This window comes from Pogoniulus pusillus, chromosome 16 (assembly GCF_015220805.1).
Source record: "Pogoniulus pusillus isolate bPogPus1 chromosome 16, bPogPus1.pri, whole genome shotgun sequence".
Lineage (NCBI taxonomy): Eukaryota > Metazoa > Chordata > Aves > Piciformes > Lybiidae > Pogoniulus > Pogoniulus pusillus.
In genome coordinates, this window is record NC_087279.1 from 13928169 (window position 1) to 13955020 (window position 26852).

Genomic DNA, 26852 nt, shown 5'->3' on the forward strand with positions numbered 1-26852 from the left:
TGATTTGCATCTCAGGGTCTTGCTGGGCAGCAGCAAAGCTTTTGAGCCTGTGGATCTGACTAACCTGCATTTCACTTTCTGCTGTTGTAGTGTAGGCACCTTTGGAACAAATTTTCCACGGCTCATTGTCAATCAGTTTAAATGGCTTGACAGGCTTCTTGACAGCCAGGTGGGTACTAATGGTGCAGTCACATGTGTGGTTTGTTGAGTCAGCTTTGGAATGCCTCTCAGATGGGATGAAATCAGTTATTAGGTTAATGAGAACAGCTGTTGTTTTCACATTTGTATGTTGAAGAAGAGATTTAATTCTTTCTGGTTTACTGTGATTGCCCTCAGTGACTTCTGGACATCCTCTTTTTTCTCATGCTCTAAGTCTCCTTTTTAATAAATTTGTATGTGTGTTTCCACATAGGCACCCCCATTTTAAAGCTCTTGATGGCAGGATGTTACAATCCCCTCTTGTTTAACAGAGATATTGGATGCTAGCAAGCATCTGGATATCAGTTCTCTGTTCCTTCTTTGGTTGTTTTCCTTCTATTCCTGTTAGTGTCTGAGAGCTACGTGGTACTGGGGGGCTGCTTCTGATGAGTCACAGAATGAACTGAATCATAGTCATACTAATACTGAGAAGCTTGCTGTTGGGTTTCCCAATTTCTTTGTCTCACCAATACTGTTATATCTTACCTGTAAAATAGCATCGTTACATAAAATTATTTGCTGTTCTTTATGACTTCAGGAGGATGAGCAAGGGACAATTGGCACAAATCCAGACAGATGACTTTCTGAGTGACCTTATATGCAGAGTATTATTGCCATGCTAATGAACTGCTTGCTTAGGGTGAGATTCTTGCATTTTACAAGTGTTCCTCTTGTCTGCAGGACCTTGTCAAGAAGTTGATGCAGATGGTTAGCATCTCTCCAGTACCAATCCAGCATGATATTATCACCAGTATACCTGAGATCCTGGAGGATTCCCAGCAAGGCGAGGTTGCCAGAGAGCTCAGGTACAGATGATTCTGCTAGCTATTTTGCGTTTTTTTTTGTTTCTGTGTGGTTAATCATGTACCAGCAACCTCACTATTTTAGTCCTGTTTATGGTAAACCTAATACTTCCCAATTTTCAAATTCTTGCTTGAGGCTTTTATCAGGTCTTTGTCCATGCTCCCTGTTTTCATGAAATTTGAAAAAGGTAGGTTCTTCATATCTGTTTCTAATCAGCAATTCTGTGTGTTCAGAGAGGAGTCATAATTAAAGGAACCAGTTTTCCATAATGCCAGTGGTATATGCTTTTGCCAGTTTGAGATGCTTTTGCAGTGACCAAAAAACCTGCTAGAATTGTCCAATTTACTAAAGATCCATCCATCTCTCTGTTTTGTTTTCCTTGTGTATTAGCTGCTTACTAAAGCAGGGCAGAAGGCTGACAGTTCCAATTCTGGATGCCCTTTCTCGTCTGGATCTCGACGCAGGCCTTCTGTCTGAGGTAAGAGCTCTTACTGAGCAGCCAAGCAGAACCCAGTCCGTGCTTAGAAACACAACAGCTGGAGCTGTTTGGTCGTTCAAAGGGTTTTGACAAACCTGAGTCCTTTAGGCCTTTGAAGGCCTTGAAATGGATTAAATTGGAAAAGAGTTTGAGAAACTAAAACTGGTTTGGAAGCTTGCAAGAGGAGGCTCAGTAAGGAGCAGAGAGAAGTTTTCTGACTGTTACAGTCTGCGTTCAGAAATTACAAACACAGCCCTCTTAGCAAATGCAAAAATACTTTTTCCCACTGCAGTAAACATTCAGGTTGGAAAAGACCCTCAGGATCACCAAGTCCAGCTGATAACTCTACAAGGTTCACGCTGACCATATCCTAAAGCAGCATATCCAGACGAACTTTGAACACATCCAGGGTTGGTGACTCAACCACCTCCTGGGGCAGCTCATTACAATGCCTGACCACTACTTATGAAAAAATGTTCCCTAATGCCCAGTCTAAACCTACCCAGTGGCATCTTGAGGCCGTCTTAAACTTCCTTCTTGTCTATTATTTTTTGACATTCAATGACCAGACCAGACTGATACACTCTAAGAAAGAGCACGCAGGTGATTAAATCATTGCATAGTCATAGTTTTTCTCTACAGAATAACAACAAAGGAGACTAGATGATGTGCCTTGGGTCTCTGGACATGCTGGATTGGCACACTTCTTGCAGTTAGGCGTAATATGGATAGAATAAAATTGGTTTGTATGAATGCATTAAGATGATTTACATAGTCCCCAAGGGCCAGTGATGCATACCAGGCTGCACATTCCCATGCTTTTCCCTTTTAAAAGCCAGTTAAAAAATAATGGAGCCAAGCTTTTTTCAGCAACGCCTACTGATATGATAGAGGGCAGTGGCCGCAAATCATAGCCCAGGAGGCTCAAATTGGGCATTTGGAGAAACGAGTTGGGGTCTGCAGCACTGACAGAAATTATCAAAGAGGTGTCAGGGCTTAGAAGGTTTCATAGAATCATCCTTGGCTATCTTCAAGGCTCTGTTTTTTATTTTTAATTCCAAGGCTGGTCTGATGTAGTGCAGATAGTATTGCCACACTGAGCAGAACAGGCTGGGCTGTAAGCCTCCAAAGATTCCTTCCCTCTGATGGAACTTTCTGCAAACTCCACTGCCCCATCTGACTCTGTGTTGCTTTCTGTTCAGGTGCGAGAGTCTGCCATGACCATTGTACCTTCTGTAAAGGTGGAAGATTTGCCTGTAGTGGTAAAATTCATCCTCCATAACATCAAAGCAGCAGATGCAGTAGAGGTACAGTATTTTCTCTCTACTGAAGACCAGTAGATTGGCTGATCCAACACGTGTTTTAACAGGGGGCAGTTGCTTTACACACAGAGGTGTTTGCTTTAATGTTTTCAAGTAAAATGTTTAATATTGCCAAGGATCAAAGCACATGTATAGACCATCATACATGGGGTTCTGCTTTCAGCCATGCATGCTGAAACCTCCTTTCTGCTGGCTGTTGCAGACTTTTCTGATTTATTCTTAGAATGTTTGGTTTGTTGTTTTTCCTCTGTGTAAACAGTTTAAGGAACCAGGAGGAGTCAAATTGTCTTGATTTAAATCCTTAGACTGAGACACTATGCTTTGGTGCCAGCTTTAAAGCTTTAAATTTTGTCTAGGAATTTTGCATTGTACAGACCTAGGGTTTTAAATTTGAGACAGATTCAACAGACCTGGGTCTGCAACTTAGTAATTCTCTTCCTGTTTTCCCTATTGGGTCCCGTTCTAAGTCATGCTTTGGAAACACCCCTTCTAGGGTGATTTTCCTACTGGAGGGTGATTTTTTTTTTTGTTCTAAGTTGTAAAATTTCTCAGTTTTCCGAAGTTGCTTTATCTAAGGAAACATACTTGGAATATTTTTAAATGAACTAGATGTTTTGTTAAGCCAACCTTGCTGAACTACTGAGCATACTTTCTTTTATACTTGGACAAAGCCTCAGTTTAAGCCAGATGTGGATTGTCATCTGCCCAAATCTTTCAGGTAGACCACTGTGAGAACAGCATGTGTAAGGTGCTGTCCGTTCTGCACTGTTCCATTACAATTTGACAGCAGTTAAATTGGTAAATTCACATGCCCTAGAATTCCTGTGACTGTAGTATATTTTGCTCTGCTGATAAACAGGATAAAACTAGTTCACAGCAACATACAGCAGATGTAGGTTTGACTTTCATGGAGTAACTTAAGAAATCCTGTTCTGCTTCCTGCATGTATGTGCATGACAGTGAAGAGCAAAGTGTGTCTGGTTCATTTTCTAAGCGTATAAAAGAACCCCAAACAAATGTTTGAGCATGGTCAAATCCTTGTAGGTCTTTACAAATGCAAAGTCCTACAAATGTTTTTTATTTTTCATTCCAAGGTTATTTTGTGATATTGTATCTTCTTTTCCTTAGCCATTTTTTTGCCTCTGATCACTTAGTGATTTGTGCTTTGCAGGTGATTTCTGACCTCCGCAGGAACTTGGATCTGTCATCATGTGTTCTGCCTCTGCAGATCCTGAGTTCACAGAAGAAGCTTAAGAGCCAAGTCCAGGCCAGGTACTTGAACTGTTTATGTGATCTTCTAGGGATAAGACACTACATAATCTTGTCTCTTTACGTACATGAGCCTAAGGTATCCCAAGTAAAAGTGTCGACACCTTTATTCCTTCCCACTTGGTGCTAATATAACACATCTGTCAATCCTTGTGCGGTTGGCTTCCCCTGCCATGCAGGTAGTTCCTTTTGTATCTGTATTCATGTCTGCATGGGATAAGCCACTCCATTTATTATAATGCTGTTGCTAATTCATCTGTTTTGTCTTCTCTTCAGTATGTCTGATTCTGCAACCTCTGCTTCCACCCTCCTCTCAAATTCCCTGTGCTTGCCAGAACATTTCCTCTAGAGAATGACTGTTTTAAGTAACTGCTGTGACTGCTAGTCTGCCTTGTTCCTTTAACTATGGTACTTTTTAATAACTCAGTCTCCTCCTTTCTGATCATTTACAGTTCTTCCATGAGCCAAGTAACCACCAGCCAAAATTGTGTGAAGCTGATTTTTGATGTCATCAAGTTAGCTGTGAGATTTCAGAAAGATATCTCAGAAGCTTGGATTAAGGTAAGATGCTTCAGCCCTTGTTTCCTTATTTAATTGGACTCCTTGATTAAGCTTACTCATTTCTTGAAATTAAATGTGATATCAAAAGGCAAATGTTAGCTCTTCATTTTGCTGATGCAGATTTAATTCTGTGTTCCAAACTGTCAGTTCTTTTTTCAGGAATCTCTTTTCTTTCCTCAATTACTGATTTCACAGTGCTTGCAAGATGGCCCCTGGGCTCTGTTGTACAGGTCTCAAAATCCCAGATAAATCTGGGTTTGAATTTTGGCAAGAGAGTTCTAGGAAAAATAATTTTAGCTTCTTCCTTCGCACAAGAGAGCAAAAATATATACCCATATGCTGAGACTAAGCTGTGTGAAGCCTTAAGGCTCTTGAAAATGTCCAGCAAGAAATCAATATTTACTGTTTCAGGACTAAATTCAATTTAAAACTGCATTTCAGTGTAAATAAGGAGACTATTTGTTCTCAGCCTTTCATTGCTCAGTATCTTAGCACCTTTTTCAAGCCTGATCTTATTTGAGCATGTTTTCATCAAACTGTTTTTTTTGTGTTGGTTTTTGAGTGCTTTCTGGATTCTCTGCTGTTGGCAAGATCCAGTTTACTGGGTTTGATAGCTGTGCTGTTGTAGAGGAGAGAAATCTGAGCAGTTTGGTGTCTGTGTTTTTTTATTTGGTTGTGGTTTTGGGGATTGTACTCCAGCATAACTTTTTTTTGGACCTTTTTCTCTTAGGCTATTGAGAACAGCACATCTGTATCTGACCATAAGGTAATACTTTTGACTCTGCACTTGTCTCTGGGAGTGTCCTCTTCTGCTGGTTTTCACAAGGCCTTTCTTCATTCCTGTAGATTAAGAGATTTTTTTTTTTCAGTTGGAAGAAAAACTGCCAGTGATGTTGCTTGGGAAGTTACATTGGTATATGTAACTTGTTCCTAGTATGACAGCTATCAATTTTATTTGTAACACTTAATCCCTTCTAAATGTCATGGGACAGAGTTACCCTGCTTTAATTCTGTCCTCTTGGACTGATGAGGTTTTTCTACAGATGTGGCTGTCAGGGCTTTCTTCTCAGTTTTGATTTCAGAGTGTGTAGTTGTCTGGGATGTTTAGTATCATTTCAGCATAATGATGGTGGTTATTTCCTCAAAAAGGTTCTGGATCTAATAGTTCTGCTGCTAATCCATTCTACAAACACCAAGAGCAAGAAGCACATTGAGAAAGTATTGAGGAACAAAATTCGACTTGGCTGCATGCCAGAACAGCTGATGCAGAACGCCTTCCAAAATCATTCAATGGTCAGTGTTCATTCTGCTTTGGGACGTTCTCTTTTCCTTGATCTCTCAAAGATCATAGAATGGTTTGGATTGGAATAGACTAGTTTCATCTAGCTTCAAACTTCCTGCCATGGGCAGGAACACCTTCCACCAGATCAGGTTGCTCAACTTGCCCTTGTACACCTCCAGAGAAGGGGCATTCATGACCTTACTGGGCAACCTGCTCCAATGTCTCACCGCCCTCACTGTAAAGCCTGTCTTTCTAATGCTGGCTCTAAATCTGCCCTCCTCAAGCTTTAATCCATTTCCCCTCATTCTGTCAGTACAAGCCCTTGTAAAAAGCCCATCCCCAGCTTTCCTATATGCACACTTCAGGTACTGGGTGACTGCTGTAAGGTTTTCCCAGAGCCTGCCAGGCTGAATGTCCCCAATTGCATTCCCACAGGGGAGGTGCTTCAGCCCTCTGATCAACTCCATGGCCCTGTCAGGTGATGACTTAACCCTGTGCTACATTATTTATATTATTCCTGTTATGTACACTTATTGTTTTTAAGTCCCTGACCAGTCTCCCAAGGAACATGTCCTTTGTTGTAACTGTCACGAGGGATTTTCGAGATGAGCTTTCTTCAGAATTGGAAGAGGTTTTTATTTTGGTGTGAAACCTCTTGGCTTAAGAGCTGTGGCTCTACTGTGTGTTGTCTCCCACAGTATTTCTAGAAGCTTTTGTGCTCACCTGTGCTCTTGTTCAGTGTGATGGTTTCTAGGCCTAAATATGTGTGTGCATATTGGGTATGTGCTTGTCATGCAATATGAAATACCATTTACTGTGGAGAAAACCTCGAGAAATGACAGTGCTGCTTGTTAGAGGTAGAGGGCAGATGAGAAAAACAGTTATAATTTAAAATTAATTAATTGAACTATAATAATGCCTTATGAAGGCACATTTTATGCTGAATATAAAGAGTTTAATTCACTTTTAGTTTAACAGCCTTCCAGAATAAGCGAAGATAACTTAGGCCACTGCATCTTAATACAAGCTTGTTTGTCAAAGGACCTCAGTGTGGTTAAGCTAATTTTGAAAGGAAATTTAGGTTTTTCGGAGTATTTTGATGTAATGGAGTCCTTCTGTTAAAGTAAGGCCAAAAGTGTGTCTGTTTTGGGGCTTTTATTTAGTGGTACATTCTGTAATGTGTCTTCACTGATGTTGCCCATAATGGGTATGCTGCTGTGAGCTCTGCAGCTTTGCAAATTGGCTTCCTAACCAATCTAAATGCTCTGTCTGAGGAGGGTTATAGAAACCCATTCTTGTGTGCCTTGGCTGCTCTTGTTGCCCATTTGTGCAAGAGAGGGCAGTCAGAGAATGCAGAAAAGCACCTACTAAACTAGATAAAACTTTCAGGGTGAGCTGTAGTGTACCCTAGGGAGCTGAGTGTGTTTAAAACAAGCAGCAGTAACCTCTTCTTCCTTTCTCCATTTCAGGTTATCAAAGACTTCTTCCCTTCAATCCTAGCACTTGCTCAGACGTTTCTGTGCTCCGCCCACCCAGCCATAGTCTCCTTTGGTAGCCGCATGTACAAACAAGCTTTTGCAGCCTTTGACTCTTACTGCCAGCAGGTACAGTGTTGTGGATGGCAGCCACTTAATTTGTGTTTGGCCTTTGTTCTAGATTGTATGCCATCATCCTTTAGGGGTAGAGGATTTGTGGCAGTTGGAAACCTTTGGAGAGAGGTCTGTGCTATTAGAGTAGGCCAGGCAGAAGATGGGGAACAGTCACAGCAAGACTGTTAGTGAGTGACCAAAACACAGAGACTGCTGGGAGAAGGGAGCAAACAAGTGGGCCTCAAAAGTGACAGAACATAAAAAATACTTAGGGAGCAGAGGTGACTGTGCTGGGTTTGCTGCAATTTGGAAAGCAAGTGAGTTGTCCAAGATCTAGCCTGGAAATCAGGACTGGCCCTCAGAGTCACAGAGCAGATTTGCTCATTAATCCTGTTGTGTCTTACCTTGACTTTGGAGCATCCTCTGCTTTAAAAAGACGTAGTTTGTATTGAAACTTTTCCCCCCCTTTCCTTGGATAACTTAATGTGATGAAGAAGTTTACACAGATTTCCCTTAGAGCTCTGACCACTTGAGCTCCTGCTGCATGCTCTGAAATAGTCAGAGTAGACTTTCAGCTCTCAATTTGAGTTCCTGCAGGCATGCTGACATCCAAAATGTGGGCATTGAAGACAGCTCTGCACAAGCTTTTGAATGCATTTGCAGGTTTTGGGGCACGGTATGTTTGTAATTAACACTATGCACTATGTCTGTGTGATGTATGACAGCAAATTTAGCACACAGATAAAAAAGCAACTGGAAAAACCTTGAGATGAGAATACATATGGTTATAAAAAGATGTTTGAAACAAGAATGTAGATTTTGAAGAAAGAGCAGAAGCTGCAATAGCGTTGCATAGGAATACTTTCATTGAGTTTCAGGATGATTTTTCTGTTCATGAGCTACATGTTTTATATCAGGAGAACAGAGCAGATGTTTTTCTGTTGATATTTCACTATGGCTTCTTTGGGGCTTTACCCTCAGGAGGTGGTGACTGCTTTGGTGACTCATGTGTGCAGTGGGAGTGAGACAGAAGTGGACATATCTCTGGATGTGCTCAGGGATTTGGTGACACTGCACACAGCCCTGCTGATGCGCTATGCCACCTTTGTGAAGGTAGGTGTACTTCTGGGGGTATACTGTACCAACGTGCCCCAGACTGGTACTTTTTAGATACAGAGTACTGGAACAGGTGGTACTGGTAAAGCTGTCTATGTTGAGAAAGAAATGCAGTGGTCAGAAGTGGAAAGTATCTGCTGTGAAAGTGTGAGCTGTAAGATAGCATAAATAAGGTTTTGACAGTGGAAATTGAGATGGACAAAGGAAAAAGTCACCCCTCCTTGTAGCTGGAGAATGCTTAGTTTTCAGTCATGAAGTAGCACCTACAGTGGAAGGAAAACATTCTCTTTGTTAACATCAGATATTTCAAATACTTTGCAAAAACCTGCTCCCTTTATGGTCTGCCTGTTCTACCACATGGAAGGACTGACAGTACTTTAGCCAGTATTTGAATCCTACAGCAGAACTCCTGGCAGGATGAGGAGAAGACTTGTGTCTTAAAATGTATTTAAAAAAATAAGTCCTCAATGGGGAGAAAAAAAATTCTAGAAGTGAAAATGGAGATGAAGAGAAGAGTGAACCAAGAAGGCAAGCAGGTAGCAATGCTTTCCTTGAACAGTCACCCATCTGTGGTGAGTTGTAGCTTAAGGACACCCTGCGTTTCAGAGCCTTGAAGAGTCTGGGTATTCCACCACTCCTTTGACTTCTGATTCCCACTTGATGTTGATGATTCTATAGTTTTCTATTAAATGTAAGAGTCTGCAGTGCAACCTGTCAGACATTCTATTGGTATAGCAGGAAGAAACAGGTCTCACTTGCCTCCTGGCAGAGGGAGGATGTGATAAGGGCTCAGGCTTCAAAGCAGTCCTTGAAAGAGATGACCCAAAACTCCTGCTTGGATTATCAGAGGTGCAATGGGGAATATTTGCACACAGCAGTCTGCTGAGACCTGGTGATCTTCATCTTGACCTTGTTTGCATGTTCTTGTGCTGGCAGATCACTTACAGCTTATGGTTTCTCTGGACCAGTCTTTGATGTTTTACCAAAGTTTGCATGTGAAACATGTTAATCAATGCTTTGGCCAGATCCTCAAGGTCTGACAGTGCAGTGTGTTTGGCATGTGTCTCAGAGGAGGTTGAGACAATAGCCAGTGAGCTGTGAAAAGGATTGCATAACTGCAGATGCCTGGTGTGTTTGACACTGAGCTGGAGCCTCTCCAGCACAGAGAGAACATGGAGCTCTTAGCACACATCATCTCCCTAAACAGCTATTTTTAATCTTTAAACTGGGTGAATTTTCTTGAGAGTTGCAAAAGTGGTTATCTAATCCCATCAAACTCAACACCTCGTTCCAAAAGAGAATAATTAAGGCCAAAGTAACAGCTCCACATTTATGTTTATTTAATCTGAATGTAGCATTTTCCTGCATGTACAACAAAGCTGCAATGAATTGTCCTTCCCTGCAGCTGACAGTGTATTATTTTGAACATGGGAAGGGGCTCTGGATAAATCTGAGCTAGTTTGTGGCTTCTTTCTTGCAGACCATTTTAGACTCTACACAGAAACTGAATCCATGCCAGATCCGGAAGCTGTTTTACGTTCTCAGCACACTGGCATTCAGCCAGAGGCAAGAAGCGAGCTATATCCAGGTAAGCAGGGACACAACAGAAAGCAGCTGGCCCTTTTTTTGCTAGACTGACAGCCAGAGTTTGTGTTGTGCCCATAGTGGCCTCATCTGTGAACAGTGATTGATGTCAGAATGTCCTTCAGCTTAAAATTCTCTCTTCCCAAGTGGCTGCAAGTGAGCTTGCAGCTCTAGATTTCCTACCCTCTATAGCAAGGGCTTATCACAGTCACTGCATACCTTACATCTTTCCCAGAAGGGTCCTCTTTTCTTGCACATTGAAGGCAGGTTGATAGAAATGTTAGTGGAAGGGGACTGATGGCAGCCTCTAACTTCTCACTTGATGTGGGACCATCACCAATGTGATATCAGACTTGCAGAAGTGTAAATTTAGCAACCTCCTTGTGAAGCTTTGTTTTATCCTTCACTTGGAAGCATTCAGGAAGTATAGTTTGTCTTCTTCCCCACAATGTTCATCTTGATTCATCTGCTTAAAGTTTATACACCAAAGACACTCATGTTAGAAAAACTGAGCTAAGCAGGACAGAGAACTCTGCTGTGAAGTGGTAGACTTCATACCTTTTGTGCTTCTAGTTTAAACATAAAGAGCTGTCAAGCCTGGTTTAAATCCATATTCATTTTATACAGGACTCTCATATGACTCTTTTTTAATCTTTTATTAATTATAGATGAAACCTGGAGCAGCTGCTTGTTCTGTATAGTAATTACAGCACAGTCAAAGTGAACCACTTCTCATGCTGTTTGCAGCCTCACCCAACAGTGTGGTTGGTATTTTTGTAGTAAAGGAAACTGCAGAACATGCATTCCCTTTGGAAAGCTGCGATCCCAATAAACCATCCCCCCAGTGGCCTGTGGTGACAGCATTAAGTGAGGATGCCAGTAGAATTGTGAATGATGCACATAAGTACCTCTGTGGTGACATGGTCTGCATCTCCTTTAGGATGACATGCACATGGTGATCAGGAAATGGCTCTCCAGCACAGTTCCCAACCACAAACAAATGGCGATTATTGGTGCTGTTACCATGGTAGGCAGCATGGCGTTAAAAAGGTGAGAGAGATTAACATACTTTCAGTTCAGACCAGACCTGAAGTGGAACAAAGGAAGAGGGGCATTGCCTTTCAGCTTATGCATGTCTTGGTCAAATCTAGGAACTTGGAGCTCTTTTCTGCAGAGTGCAGTGTTAGCTGTCATAGCTGGCTCAGTGCTGCTCACCTGCTGTTAATCTCAAAGGCACCTGGAATTTCTTATTCTTCATGGAAGCCCTGACTAGGATCTGTTGCTTGGAAAAAAGTGTGAATGCTGTGGTGTATTGACTGTAGATCAGGTTCTGACAGCTGGCTGAGTAACCTCATGTGCCCTCTGTGTGTGTGCTAGTTTGAGGCGAGTCTGGGTGATTTCATATGAGTAGAGGAGCGGGTAACACCCAAAACATCACAGTTTGGATACAGGGAAATCTCAAAGAGAAGTAAGGAGGGAAATTGTTACTGCAGTGTTGGGCATTGACATGGCAATTTCTAGTGTACTGTGTAAATAATGTATAAAGAGCATCTGTAAACCAGGCAAACTCCTAATAAGAGCTGTGAAAAAGATTAAAGCACTTGGAGAATAAACATTTGGCAGGTTTGGGGAAGCAATGTTTAGCTCACCGATTTTGCACTGCTTAATAAATACTTTGGCTGTTTATTACATGAAGAGAAAACCCCATCTTAGTTCCTGGTCCTGAGTCAGTGGACTTCTTCATGACTGCTCCCATAGCACTGACATCAGAGTCACTAATTTAAAGGCACTGGTTTGAGTCTAAGCAGAGTATGCTAATAGAGTTATTTCAAAAGGAGATTTAGAAAAGTGTAAAATAAGAATTATAAGGGAAAAAAAAAACAAACCAGAAGGACATATGGGGTCATTGGTGCATCAGTTTGATGTGAGGAAGTTTACCTAGTAAAGTGCACACAGAGAATCCCAGCAGATAGAGCATGTTCCATGCATTGGAAATAGTAGATCCTCAGGGAAAACTTGACATTTGCAGAAATTCCTTCCCACTCAAGTCTGACCCAAATGCATGGGTAAAATCTGTCTGCACTTGAGAAAGATCACCTTAATCTTTTACTGAGAAAAGCAGACAGGATGCCAGTAAAGTACACAACAATTTAAAGGAGACAGACTTGAAAGCAAATTTTCAGAGGAAAAAGTTATTTTCTGAACCCTGCAAATAAGCAGCAGGAATTTTTGAGTAGTCCTCCTAATGTACAACTATAGATGTTAACCTTATGGTAAATTCAGGCTCCATGGTTTTCAGAAGAAGTACAACTAGAGAGCTGTCCTGAAGTTCCCAAACAGCAACAGGTTGGACTTTTTCCTAATAGTGTTCTGAAGGATGTCTTTCTCATGCATAACTCTCCAATTTCTGGAGAGAGAACTTTGTGTGTATGATGGGTTTTGCTCTGTCTAAAATTTTGGGCACCAACAGCAGGGTTATCCATTCCTTTCAGAAATGAGGGAGATGGTAGTTCATTGGAGAGACCACAGCTGAACAGTGAGCATGATGGGCAGGTGAGTACCAAGATTGGGGCAGTGTGGGAAAGAGGGAGGATGTGGTCAGCAAGGAGGTGTGACTAGAAACACAGTCTTACCTGAAGTGGTGCTTATGTGTGGGAGTCTGGTGTTGCACATTGAGTGCAGAGGCAAGAATCTGTTGGTTTTGAGGAAATGAAGGTGTCTACTAAGACAGCACCTGCTGGTCTTGCCTGCAGCTAGTTCAGGACAAGCAGTACTGCTGTGACCTAGTGAAAGCCTTTTATCCAGTTGTTTCAAACACAATAGAAAGAAACTGGTTAATCTGCTTCTGTGAGCCACAAACAACCTTTGCCTTCCTCTGAGCTTGGCAGCAGCATTTTTCAGGCCATCCAGAAAAAGTACTTATGTAGCCTTGACTTGTTTCCTTAATTCCCACTAAAGAACCTTCTAGGCTGACACTGTTTAAGTGTGGCCCTGGGTGGAGAGTTTTGTGTTATTTTCATGGAGCTGCACCAAGACCTTGGAACATCCTTGTTCCTTCTTCAGACCAGGTCTTTGCAAGACCAGTCACCATGTGATGTTACCCTATAGAGATGAAGCTTTGGATATGCCTCAGAGCGAACTAGTGTAAAAGACACCCATTTCTGAACATTACTTTTTCTCCTTTCAGCTTTCAACTTTGCTGGACCTTGTGGGATTCTGCTGTGAGCAAGCACCAGAGGTCTTGGCTCTGTACTATGATGAACTCGCCAATTTGATTGAAAAGCAAAAGGGGAATTTGGACTTGCAGCTCCTGGTATGTTGCACAGAAGTTTGAAGTTAATTGCTTAAGTGAAGTTTTCAGACACATGATATTTTTCAGGCATTGGCAGGACAAAGTTGATTTGAGGATTTCAGTCTAGTCTGAGAACTCTTGTCCCAGGCATGCTTAAGGTCCCCTAATAGATTGATCAGACACAAAATCCTTTTGCAGCTCTCTGTGCCTTTTTTTTTGGTGGTGACAGATTCCTCACTGTGCTTTAACAGTTTCCTTTACATGAACTTATACAAGACAAGGTTTCAGAGCATACTTTTAAGATCCGTAAATAAAAGAAGAATCTAAAAGAACTTTAAACTTAGTATTGAAATTGGCTTCTCGTCAGACTATTAAGGCTGCCTGATGTCTTGGAAGAGCCACAGTCATTTATGGTAATAAATAAATAAGCAAACAGTATTTATGGTAATAGGAAGAGGCTTGTGAAGGGCACTGGACAGTTCTTCAGTCAGTGCTGTGCCTGCCAGGAGGGGGTAGCAAGACGTCTTGGAGCCAAGGAGGACATCAAAGGCTGCTGTGGAACTGATCACTCTTTGTGGTATAAGTGCTCTTTGCAGCTGCTGGTTGAGTGGAGGAGACTGCGTGTTGGAGGGAAGGGAGGCGACCAGAGAGCTGTGAAGTTCTGGCAGTCACTCTAAGCAGCTCTGTACCTAAGGCTAGAAATGCCAGTCTCCTGAGGGCCAGCTGAGTGCTCCAAAGAGAAAAAGCAAAGGAAGGAGAGGTTCTGCTTTTTCCCTTGCAAGACTGAAATGTAAAAACAAGCTAAAGTTCTTCCCCAGAATTTTTTTTTTGTCTTTTCACTGTCTGTTTGTCCAGGCTCTGCCACAGCTATTACTTGAATTTTTAACAATGTGAGCATGTGAAATGTGTGAGACACATCGTGTGAAATAAAATTTTGCCAGCGCTTCATAGCCTGCTCTTTCTGATCAGTGGTGCTTAGGACAGAGAACTTCCCCTGGCTGCTTTTATCTTCCAGCCAGCTCATTTGCCTCTTTACAGCAGTGCAGAACTCATAGACATGCCTGCATCCAAAGAGTGGGGAAGAATTTGGTTATGTGTGCTTAGCAGTGTTTCCTGGCTTTGCCTCTGAAGGCTCTTGGCTGTCCTTGCATGCAGCAGGGCTTCATTGCTGTAATTGTTCAGGATTCTTCTGCTTGGTCTTATCTTCTTATTTTCCACTACTAATGGTGAAACTTTCTTCCATGAGCCCCTTTGCTGAGCATATTTTTTTCCCTTTCTTTACAGGAGGAGTTTGGGAAGAGTTTGGTGGAGAACTTCCCCGGTGACTTCGTGGTGGATCTCAGCCCCACAGTGGATGGGTATGCTTATCAGTGATTAGGCTAAATATTTGTAACGTTCCTGTTGCCCAGAATGCAGTTTGTCAACAAGAGCTTGTCTGCCTTTCCTTTCAGTTCATTTGTGTTCCCAGTGAAGTCCTTGTATAATCTGGATGAAGAAGAAAGTCAGGGAGCAATTGCTATTAACCTCTTGCCATTGGTGTCACAGAGCGAGCCTCATGGGGCCACTGCTGAAATGAGCAACCAGAGTAAAAGGTACTTTCATACTTAACCTGTGAGGTGACTGCACAGTTAAAGGAATTGTTTTCATTTGGTGCACTTCCTTGCTGTCAGCACTCCCTGCCTGTCTGCTGAAGAGCTGGACAGAGAGTTAACTTGTTTCCGGTGTTCTTCCCTTGCTGGCGGACCTCTTCAGATAGGTCTAGAGGCATAAACTGGATGGGCACTGGCAGTCTGTTTTGGCTCGGGCTGGTTAGGAGATCTTGCAGTAAGTCATGCTGCATCTGCCTTGTTTCCCACCTAAGATATGAGAATAGTAGCTCTTTGTTCCAGAGTTATGATGTTGCTAAATGCCATACTGAGAAGAACAGGTGATTTTTGAGGTGACAACAAATATTAGAGTGATGGTCCTCAAATAGAGAGTCACCAAGGACTTAGTGTGTCAACAGTACACAATTTGTTCTCACCTTCAGCTGTACTTTGACAACATAAACTTCTACTCCAGAACAAAATCACAAACATGCAGCCACAAGGGAAGTTTGGCTGAGAAATTCAGGCTTTTTCTTTGGAGAATGGAACAGGAAGCATGTGAGAAGTAAAAACATACAATTAAACAGCAGGGCATCAAAATCATGAAAAGGTTTAAAAAAAAAAAGACCTGGCACCATCATATCCTGTGTAATTTACTGTCCTAAGATTTTGTTGAGATGTCAGTCGTGCTTACAAAAGAACAAGATCACTTTAACTACTTTACATGATCCTGTGGAGAGAGGATTAATTTTCCTCACTCAGAATGTGAGCAGTGGCATGCTACAAAACATTCAAGGGGGCCTCTCCCCTACTCACAACTGTCTTTTGCACAACTTCTTATAATTCCTTCTGCATTATTCAACTTTGCTTTTCACCAGAAATAAGTCTGACCCCGTTTTTTTGTCCGTTACAGCAGTTTTTCCATCCTGTGCCTTTCCAGACAACTGGCAATTGCCAGTTTTTAAAATGTAAAGGTTTTTAACCATGCTATGTGATTCTTCTCTGTGTTTCTGGGACTTGCAAGAAGCAAAGTAGAAGGCAAAGTGGCCTAGGGAGGACATAGAATGTATTGAAAAAGCGCTGAGCATTCTGGAGCTACCTGAGGCCTAGGACTCACTCCATTTCTTATTTCTCCCCCAGAGTAGTGTCACCGATGTGTCTGTCACCCTGTTTCCGATTGCTGAGGCTCTACACTGGAGAGCAAAACAGTGGAAGCCTGGAGGAGATTGATGCCTTACTAGGTATGGGAAAGGAACCTGTTTTAGAGTCTGTCTGCCTGACAGACTGTCCCAGGTCTGAAAAGACTTCCTGCAGCTGTGGAAGATTTGTGCCTCGATGCTCTGTTGCCCACAAAGCAGAAGGGAGGCAGAGGAGACAGTCGCTTTGTCTGGGGATGGAGTAGCTAACAGGTTTACTTCAAAGAGCTGTTGGATACAGGCTTTGGTGAATGACTTGGTTCATGTGAAGACCAAAGGATGGGTAGAACAACACATGTTCTTTTTCTGCTCTGTCTCAGGTTGCCCCCTGTACCTGACTGACCTGGAGGTTGAAGGGAAGCTGGACTCGCTGTCCAAGCAGGAACGGGAATTTCTTTGCTCGCTCCTGTTCTATGCTCTCAACTGGTTTCGTGAGGTGAGCAGAGCCTTGTCTGCTGGTTCTAGAGTAGCAGTGAGGAGGAGCACTTACAAACACTAACTCTACTCTTCAGGGGTGCAGTTGTTGCTGAGGAAGTGTTTTGCCTCTTGGAAGCCCTTTCCAGCAAAGTCCTGGTGATTTTTCCATGTTCTTATCCTATTCAGGACTCCAGGCTGTTATTCATAAAAGAAAATGTAGTAAAAGTTGGGTACAAATCTGCCTAAGCCTGGTTTGTGTCTTTAGGTTGTGAATGCCTTCTGCCAGCAACAGGATGCCGAGATGAAGGGAAAAGTTTTGACTCGACTACAGAACATCACAGAGCTGCAGACTGTGCTGGGAAAATGCTTGGCAGGTGAGTATGAAACATTTGTACATTCTGGGCCTGCACCAGCTGTGAAGTGAAAGTATCTCTGGTAACACATCTTGCATTTTTAGAGTGTCCTAAAAGATCATGCATGGACAGCTATTGCTCTCAGTGTGCCTGTGCCCAAACTGCCCTTCTCAATCGCCACCTCAGTGGCATCTCTTTGACTGTTCCCATAGAGACTTGGCAGAATCAGCCTGCATATGGAGGATAGTGGAGTAAAAGAGCTCTCATCTTACAGAAGCTGTATTTCTCCAGTATTCCGGTGGTGACAAGTTTCCTTTCTCTGCACGTTCCATCATTCATTCACATAGTTCTACCCTTCTTTCCCATCAGAATATCCCAAATTCTCAAGTTCCTCTTTTTCCTCCCATCCTATCACTTCACAAGTCCAGGTGTCCGTTTCCAAAGCTGCACTTGGAGTTTTTTAGACTCATTGATTACAAACTGGAGACTTAATCTCTGCAGTTGTCTCCGTTATCCCTTATCTGCCTGGTTTGTGTCTGTCTTTGTTTATGGTTTTCTCTTTTAACTATTATCTCCTTTCACACTGAGAAGAACTTTGATAAGAAAAACATAAGATTACACTGTCACCTTCTACAAGCTATCTGTTGAGAGCTGTTTGTAAATCAACAGACCAACTTCAGATGAAGTACAACCTCAGTGCTCCTGGAGCTGCTCTAAGAGCACAAGGCCACCACAGAAAGGGGCTCAGATGCACTAGAACAGCTTCTTTAAGCTTCTTTAAACTTCTCCAGCATGTCCAAGGAACAGCTGAGTTCTCACTATCTTCCCTTGCTGGAGGAATGAAGAGCTACAATTCCATTGCAATGCAGACATGTGAGAAAGCTAATTGGAGCTAAAAGCACCTAAGCAGAAGAGCAGAAGGGTGACATTTCACCAGGACGCTGAAATGGATGATACTTCCTCTAGATAGTCATGCTTGTATTTGTCATTCAGGAGCTGAACTAACCCCATTTCTACATTTTGTCTCAGCAACCCCTGGTTATGTCCCACCACCAGCTACTTTCGATTCTGAAGCCATGGAGGCTGTACCATCCATTAATGCTGTTGGTCCATCAAGAAAAAGGAATGGTAAGAAAGCTTAAAACATTTAAGAAAACAGCTAAATTGCACTGCAGCCATGGCACCTGTGTGTGCATAAAGCACAGAATTCCTGATGGAATCTGTCTAGCTTGAAATCTTATCTAATCAATTCCTGTTGCAACTTAAGTGGAGATGTAAAAATATCCTACTCCAAATAGTCTGTCTCCTTGAGAAAACTGATACTTGTTCTTAAACAATGAAAACCCAAGGCTTTGGTTGACTTTTCACCTGCCAAAGTGTTTTCTGCAGCAGGAAGCTGTTCTGCCTTTGGGTTTGTGCAATCGTCTGATACTGAACCCATGTCTTTAGCTGCCTTGCATATCCCTGTCTTTTAGATTGTGCACAACTGATGTCTTAGGAACCTTGTCATGGCCCTACTGCACAAGGAAACATTTCCTTCATCCTTTCCTATTGCCAGCTCTCCCAGAAAAGAAACAGAACTTGCCTTTTGATTTTTCAAGAAGTGGATTTGCTTTGTTCTGTCTCTAGTTCTGTTCTAGTTTAGATTAACATTTCCTGGAAACACGTCTGACTTCAAGCCAAATTGGAAAAAAATCACATTCATAGAATGGTTTAGGTTGGAAGGAATCTCAAAGATCTAGTTCCAGCCCCCCACCATTCAATGAAAACGAGTGTAGGAGGTCACAGATTAAAAAGCTCTGTTGTCCTGTGCCAAATGCATTTTACAGGGACTGGACATGTCACATAAGAGGGACTAAGTAAGCAGAAGGGAAGTTATGGTTCTGTTCTGCAGTCAAGGAGAAGCTTTGTTTTGAAGGAGCAGAAGTGCTCACATTAGTAAGCCCAGTCTAGACCAAGAGATTCCTGGGCTTGATTTGTCTTGTCTTGTGAAAAATCAATGAGTGTTGTGACCATAGGATACAGCCTTGAGAGTGTATGGTTTTGATACCAGCCTTGCTCCTCCTTTGGGTGTGCAGCCAACAAAGAGGGGAGGGCTTCTCTGTCCACCTCACACCTGCCCTCTCAGCTTCCTGATTTCCTGCCCTGTGGAAGCTATTTTGCTTATTTATTTATTTCTAGTTTAGGTTTATGCTATTCTAACAAGCTGACTGCTTAACCAATGGTCAGGTTTCCTAAGTCAGTGCATGGCAAGTGTCAGCTGTTTGTGGCTGAGAACGGAGGAAAGAAGAAGAGGGAGCAATGCTATTCTTGAGCCATTAGATCAGCACAAGCACTGTCATAAAATCTAGCCTAAGACTATTCCTCAGTAGAAAGGAGACTAGGAGCTCCTTAGGAGAGACATAACATATCAGATTGGCTTTCCAGTCTGACTCAGAGTTTATTGTGGCATGGAAAAACCTTCTCCTGCCTGATTTGCCTTTTCAAAGATATTGCAATAAAAGATGAAGACTCATGGATATTGTTTCACTTCATCTATGGCCTGCCTCCCGGAAAGGATCAGAGAGACACAAAAGAAGTCGTCTCTGGTGCTCCTCAGCACAGCAGTTATAAAATGGCAGGTGAAGGTGTATGCCAGGCTTTGCACTCCTTGGGGATTTCCCTGAGTATTCCCTTCTCCAGATTGTTTATGAAGTTGACTAAAGCAGACTGGTGCACAACTAGTCCCTGCTTCATAATTTCTTAGGCCTGATGAAAGTGGTGGTTCCCTGGCTGCAAGTGCTGTCCAGTGCTGAGCAGTATAGCCTTCATTTCTGATTTGCTCTTTCCTTTAAGGAAGGAAAAAAAAGGCTGATGGCAGCAAAGCTGACTCAACAGATCGTTCTCAAGCAGATGACAGTTCTGAAGGAAACCAGCCTGATACCGAGCAATCTGAGCTGGAGAAGGTAGGTGTTCTACCCCTGGGGACTTACAAGTCAGTGTAAGAGGAAAGAATTGCTATGTGGCTGATCAGACTTACGGCAACAAGCTAATAGTTGGCAGGTTACCAGAGATAAGACCTGGGAAGAACAGGGTATGTGAGCTCTTAAGTGATAAAACTAAGGAAAACAGCCTGCAAGTACCATCCCTGTAATCAGAGGCCAGAATCTGCTGTTGGCTAAACAGTAGGTGGAACCAGCAATGACATTGAAAGCCTCCGTAGAGGACAACCAGCTGTAGAGGGAGCTGAAGATGATGAAGGCTCCTCTCTCTAGGGGCGTCACACAACCATCAAAGCCAAGAATGCAGATGGGCAGTAGGGAAAGTCATGTAACAAATTGTGAAATAAGGGAGGAGCTTTGTTCTCTTTGCTCCAGCCTTCTGGAAACTGTTGGTCACATCACGAAATTCTGAGCACATATAAGCTGAGCTGTGAGCAGCACCAGTCTCACCAGCATAACAGGTGCTGGTCTGCGGTGGGGACCCCTACCTTTCGAGATGGCAGCTGACCAGCTCTGTTATCTATGCATCTCAGGAGCTTTGCTGGCCAGGGGGATAGGGTGAATATAGCCTGCTCTTTGATCAGCTGAGCTACTTGGGATTGTTTCTCTTATTCAGCATTGTAGTTTCTCCCATATACCCTTCCCTCTCTGACTGTAGCATATTGAGCTAAAATGTTGTGGTTTCAGTAAACTTTTCTCGTTATGGTTTCAGTGTTTCAGCTATAATAAAGTACTGAAACTGTTCCTGGAGGGGGGTACCCATGTGTGAGTAGGTTCTCTGGTCGCCAGAGAACTCACTGGAACAGTCAGACTAGGAATTATGTAGAAGCATAAACAAAAGCTTTAAGAGAAGAGTCGTCCACTTATTAAGTTAATCGGAGTGAAGCAGTTCAGTTCTGCTTTCTGACACCTGCCTGCCATCTGCCTTTTGAGCATGGGAAAAAAAAACAACAACAAACCTTTATTTGAGCTATAAAGTCTTAGTCTTTCAAGTTGCAACCTTAATTCTGCCGTTTACTTTTCAGAGTGCTGCTGAGAGAGAAGCAGGAAATCCTCTGACACAGCTGCAGAGCTATCGCCCATACTTCCGAGAGCTAGACCTTGAGGTGTTCACTGTACTCCACTGTGGGTTGCTGACAAAGTCTATCTTGGACACAGAGATGCATACAGAGGTGAGCAGAGCACCATAAAACCATACTGACAAGGTTTTGTGTAACTGCCTCTCTTAGAGGCCTTGGTCCTTTCTGTTCCATTAAAATAGACACACTGACGTTGTGTTGGTGTAGAGCTACAAGCAAGGTACCAGTAGAGAATTCACCTCCAAAGAAACTGAAGTGCTTCAAGGCACTTATAAAACGAGGACTTTCCTCTGAACAGCAAACATGTAGTGTAGCAACATTAAAGCCAAAGTAATGTAAATGTTGCAAAAGAGGAAAAAAGGCCTCATTCAAAGAAAAGGGCTCTAGTACTGAACTCTGTTAAGCTCTAGGATGTTAAATACTCTAAGAGGTGGCCTCTTTGTTTTGACAGTTAAGTACAGCCCATGTTGCAAAAGGACAAGAATCTCCAGGCATCAGCAGATGGGAAACTCAGCACAAGTTTGAGATTGGTGTCTTGAATGTGTCCTCAGTGAGCAGGGCTCTGTTAATCATCTGGGAGTTTATATAAAGCTTCATTGCTACAGATGTGAAAAAAGCTGAAGTACTTAATTTTGTTACCGTCTTTGTAGGCTGTCTGAGCCCATCTGGAGTCTAAGTTTGTTAGGCCACAGTAAGATTTCCAAAATGTGAAAAGGCCATGGAAGGCTGGAGTACAGCAGTCTCTCTGCATGCTGGTCACAGGCCAACTGGAAGGCTTTAACAAGTCTCCTGGGCTATGTGATGTTGTTTCAAACAACTTCTTAACTTATTCAGTGCATTGTGAGTGGGCTTAAACCTCTTTTTATCTGTGAGAGTTTATTTCTCGACAGTTCTTACTGCTATTGCCTTGGGTATGTTCAGAGCAACAGGTTTGTGTTAACTTAGAGTAACCTGAACCAACACCCCATACCAGTAATGGGGAGACATAAACCATTATAATCTACCTAACAAGCCCCTGGCTGAAGTTAACTAAGCCAGGAGTCATAACTGGAAATGAAGGGTGAACTTGAGCTTTGGGGCAGTACAGTGATGTCTGGGTCCTGGCACTGACCATTCTTGTAATTGCAGGCTCGCGAAGTTGTGCAGCTGGGGCCTGCTGAACTTAGCTTTCTTCTGGATGACCTTTGCTGGAAGTTGGAACATGTGCTGACCCCGGGTTCCACAAGGAGAGTGCCCTTTCCTAAGGCAAGCACAGCAGCAGACAAGGGTCTAGGTCTGGGCTGGGACAGAGCATGTCAGTAGCCTCCAGGCCTTTTCCCAGAGAAGTGTTTCTCAGAATTCCTGCCTAGCTTAATTTGCATGTGTGGAAATTGCCTTCTCATAGTGCTTGAGTAAAATTTTGGAGTCTGATCTTAAATGTCTTTTCCAGGCTAAATAATTCTATGACTCCATAAAAGATCTATGTGTAACATCAATTTTATTCTTTTCATCCAGTGTTATCCACTTGTCTGAGTTGGTGCTGGTTGTTCAGCAGAACCCAGCTTTTTTACCCTGTGGCCTCTCCTGGCAGAGTATGATGCCAGGAATTGCACTGCTCAGAAGCAGAGATAGCACTTGATGTGAGCTATTTTCAGGTAAGACTGATAGAGTGACCTCAATCTTTTGTGCTTGCTGCAGGAAAGAGGCCACAAGGATATTGGCTTTTCCCACCTGTGTCAGAGAACCCCTAAGGAAGTTGCTATTTGTGTAGTCAACTTACTAAAGCCACTGTGTAATCACATGGAGAACATGCACAACTACTTCCAGGTAAATGGGCAACAATGTTGGCTCGAAAAACTGTCAAGCTTTGTTACTTCTAAAGGTATTTTTTGTTTTGTTTGTAGTGGAAAGGCAGTGGCTTTGTTTCTTCAGGTTTTGTAACCATGGAATTTACAGAGCTGGACTTTTGTGCCATTGTCTTTCCTTGGAAACAGCATTTAATGAATGAATTTGTTCTACATTAAAGGCAATTGCAGTACAAAGTCAAGGTGTGGAAGACAACCCAGGAGTGAACATCCAGGAACGCCAGCTGATGTCCTCTTGCTACCAACAGCTGTTACTAACTTTTCGCTCCCTGTTTGCTTGGTGAGTTGAAACAAAAGAATGCACAGCCACCTAAACGAGCATAGTGTCTTGTTGCTTCCTCTTCCTGTTCTTTTCCTTCAAAGTGTTTGTACCCAGTGAATGGCCTGGCAGCTGTGCAGAGCAACATGCCATAGTGGCTGGAGACTTCAGCACTTTGTAGTTAAGTCAAACTTAATGGCCTGACCCATAGTTAACTAAAACTGTGGAGGATTAACAGTGAAAGCACGATGAAGGACTGAACTGGCTAGAATTCGTTGTGGTTTTTGATCAAGACCAGCATTAGTGGCACACTGGCACATCTAGTTATGCAACTCACGTTCTGCCTAGGGATTGTGGAATTTCTTTATGCAGGAAGTCTCCTCATCCTTTGTGAAACTGTCACTGCCTGGGTCCTGAGCTATGAAAGAGTTTCTTTGGCCAGTGGGAGAGGATTTATGTGTATTTCATTCACAAAAAGCCTGTACTGCTGATGCACTTGAACTGCATTCGTAAATGCCAAATTCCACAATGCATGTGCAGCCTGGATTTGACCTCTGCATCTACTAAAGTAATCCAGGATAATATCATAGAATTTATTTTTTTAACTCTAATTTGAGTCTATGTACATAAAGTGCTTTCCCTTTGTACTTAAAAATACCTAACACTAGTAACTGTGTGAAAAATAGGTCTGAGGTCTGCTTTTCCTGTTGGCCACGGTTGGAGCCTAAGGGAGCCTGATCTACTCCTGCTGCCAGACTGCTCATTTACTTATTAGTCAGTATGAACAGTGGTTGTTCCTGAGTGTACCCATCTGGTAAAGCAGAGAACCTGACCCACTTTGTAACCAGAGGCAGCTCATGATCTGTTCTGCTGTTTAGCCATATTTGGGCTAACTGTTCAGCTGTATTACAACTCCTTTTACATACATTTAATCAAGCCCTCCTGTATTATCGATTGTTAATTGACTTGTGTGTTAAAGGTACATTTGAGTATTGCCATTATCAAGTCCAAGTATTCAGTCTATGCATGTAGAAGGTGGATTCATTTGAGCCCTTCCACAACTCGTATCCTGACAATGATTTCATGGGCACTGGCAGTGGAAAGAGGTGGACAGCCACTATCACTGCACTTGCACAGCAACTGTCATTAGATATCCCCTTTTGTTCAGATCTGCATAGCATTGGTTTAGAATTTGAGGACCTCCATTTAGGTGAAATGTCCAGTCCTCTTGTAGCCAGGTCTTCAGTCTAACTGAAAAGTTTGTATTGTGCCTGCACAAGATTTTCTGGACCATGGAAAAGATAAAATGTATATGAAGTAAATTTGCTGTCAAAATCACATTTTTGTCCCCTTATATCTTTCATATTCAGTCTTCTTTTCTTGTTGCAAAAATATGCCTAGATATGCTTTTGCATCTGATATTGCTCTTCCTTCTAGTCTGATGATGAACTGGTTTATTTATTTTTTTATTCTTTCCCTCCCAGGAATGGTTTTTCTCAGCATGAAAATACTGACTTGCTAAGCTCAGCTCTCCAGGTGCTCGCAGAGAGGCTAAAGCCAGGGGAGACAGAGTTTCTTCTTCTCGAGGAGCTGATAAGGTAAAATCATTATTCTACAAGCACTGAAAGGGAAGAATTTCTAACAGTTGCCCCTTGTTTATGTGTGCATTACGGGTAAAGAGTTATTTACAAGCTCTCACAGAGGCCATACTCTATCCAGGGAGCTTTGTGTTTGCCTGAATGGCAATGCAGTCAAACCTAATGAAAAAGACCTGCTGGACTATCAAATATGCATTGGTCAGTGGACCTCTTTTGTTCAGATGCTGTCTGAGACAGCATTCAAAGAAGGAATGAATTTGTTCTGGTAGAAACACTAGGCAAAAACAATATGTAAGAATCTTAGTGACTGAACCTTGAGAGAAGTTTCTTGGTGACTGAATTTTTATCTGCTGGTGGCTGATCACCCCTTCTTCAGGAAGTCACCACTACAGAGAAGATACAGGGCTAGGGAGACCTTGGATCTCTGCTGGTCTAATACTTCCCTTTAATGTCTTTCTATGATATTACCCTATGTACAGTGTTTTTCCCTTTCCTGTCATCCCCAGTGAAAGTTTTCAGTACCTGCTGAATTTCCAGCAGAGTGTTCCCAGTTTCCACTGTGCGTTTATCCTCGCTCAGCTCCTGATTGCTATCGCTGAGAAACCAATGACTGGCTGGAAGAAAGAGAAAATGGGTAATATGCTAAGAACCTCTAATCTCAGACTAGTTTTCATGCTGCTCTTTGCCTGCAAATTTTGGGTTCTGTCTCTGGAGTGCATCTTTTGAGAGATTTTTCTTTCAGTAGTCTCACTGGGAGATCAGTCCTAGCAGTTAACAAAGGGAACAGCAGTAAATATATTGGAACTTGTTTGGTATTTGTTTTGCTATGCCTTAGTCACATGCAGGAAGGCAGACTCCAGCTCACCTAGCTGGTGTATTTAAAAATCAGTCACACAGCTGTTAAGAATTCTAACAGCTGTTCAGTTTTGGGACCAGTTTAATCACTGATTATGGAGGTGATCACAGACTTAATCCAGTGCAGATTCTCAGTGCAGCAGCACATTTCCAAAAATTATGGAAAGAAATTGCAAATACAGCTGTTATTCAGAGCAGAGAGAGGAAAGCCTGGATGGTTTTAACCCATTGCAGCAGATGTTTTCAATTAAGAGAGCTCTTCTCAAGGATTAGGACCTATTCTGTAAGAGGAACAGCATTCAAGCAGATAAGGCACAGAGATGCTTGCAGAGGATGTACAAGAAAAGTATCTTATCTCCACTTTGTCACACACTGAAATAAAGTCCTCAGGCACAGTCCCCTTTCTCAGTCATCTATTTCAACATGCTAAGACATCTCTAGAATTTGCACTACTCAGATTCCCCAATTCACTCAGAATTTCAAGTTCCCTACTTTGAGATTATTTTATAATTTTAAACAGTCCCACATGGAGAGAACTGCCCTCTGTTAAGTAATAAGTTCCTGGTTTAAAATAATTCTGCAAGAGACAAGCAGGCTTGTTGGCAGTTTTGACTTAAGAAATGTGTGAACTTTAAACTTGTCTGTTGGCATTTATTATTATAGTGCTGTGACCAGAAAGTCAAGTCACTTGTTGGAATTCTGTTTCTAGAAATGAATGTCCCTGGTCTGGCTTCCTGCCCTAATTAAAAACAAATAGTTGGCACAGTGTAGAATTTATCAAATGAACAATGCTTAGCAGAAGTTTATTGGGGAGAAATGGCCAGAGATGGATCACAGTTGTGATGTGAGCAGATACTCCAGACCAGGAACATACATGGATGTGCACATATTTTATCATTGTGATAGATATCCCTGTGGCCTCTACTGTTTTTTAGGGGAAATGCATTCTGATGTAGGAGAGTTCAGGAATATTGAGGGGGTAACAATATTGTGGCCCTTCAAAAGGCCATTTGGAATCACTGACTTTATATGGAGAAGGAAACTGGCTCGGATTCTCCCTTCAATGAGTTATCCTTTATCTTTCACAGCTTCCCTAGCAAAGCAGTTCCTCTGCCAGTTATGGGTGAAGCCCAGTGGAGACCAAGAGAAGGGCAGCCAGTTCAACAGCGCACTGCATGCACTGCTCTGG

The 26852-nt window shown here is 42.5% G+C and overlaps 1 protein-coding gene across 1 annotated transcript in view; it reads left to right on the plus strand.

Annotated features, from left to right (window-relative positions):
* Nucleotides 1-26852, plus strand: part of FANCD2 (FA complementation group D2) — a 42076-nt gene that overhangs the window by 7457 nt on the left and 7767 nt on the right. The window contains exons 8-35 of the mRNA XM_064156650.1: nt 91-169; nt 880-1004; nt 1393-1480; nt 2683-2787; nt 3974-4074; nt 4524-4632; nt 5363-5398; nt 5782-5925; nt 7384-7518; nt 8485-8616; nt 10100-10207; nt 11144-11253; nt 12696-12756; nt 13391-13516; nt 14780-14853; nt 14947-15087; nt 16222-16322; nt 16598-16713; nt 16960-17068; nt 18077-18175; nt 19883-19992; nt 21054-21200; nt 22236-22352; nt 22785-22913; nt 23113-23231; nt 24695-24808; nt 25315-25442; nt 26752-26851. Of these exons, the coding sequence (XP_064012720.1) occupies nt 91-169; nt 880-1004; nt 1393-1480; nt 2683-2787; nt 3974-4074; nt 4524-4632; nt 5363-5398; nt 5782-5925; nt 7384-7518; nt 8485-8616; nt 10100-10207; nt 11144-11253; nt 12696-12756; nt 13391-13516; nt 14780-14853; nt 14947-15087; nt 16222-16322; nt 16598-16713; nt 16960-17068; nt 18077-18175; nt 19883-19992; nt 21054-21200; nt 22236-22352; nt 22785-22913; nt 23113-23231; nt 24695-24808; nt 25315-25442; nt 26752-26851 (3063 nt within the window). The remainder of the gene's footprint in view (nt 1-90; nt 170-879; nt 1005-1392; nt 1481-2682; nt 2788-3973; nt 4075-4523; nt 4633-5362; nt 5399-5781; nt 5926-7383; nt 7519-8484; nt 8617-10099; nt 10208-11143; nt 11254-12695; nt 12757-13390; nt 13517-14779; nt 14854-14946; nt 15088-16221; nt 16323-16597; nt 16714-16959; nt 17069-18076; nt 18176-19882; nt 19993-21053; nt 21201-22235; nt 22353-22784; nt 22914-23112; nt 23232-24694; nt 24809-25314; nt 25443-26751; nt 26852) is intronic.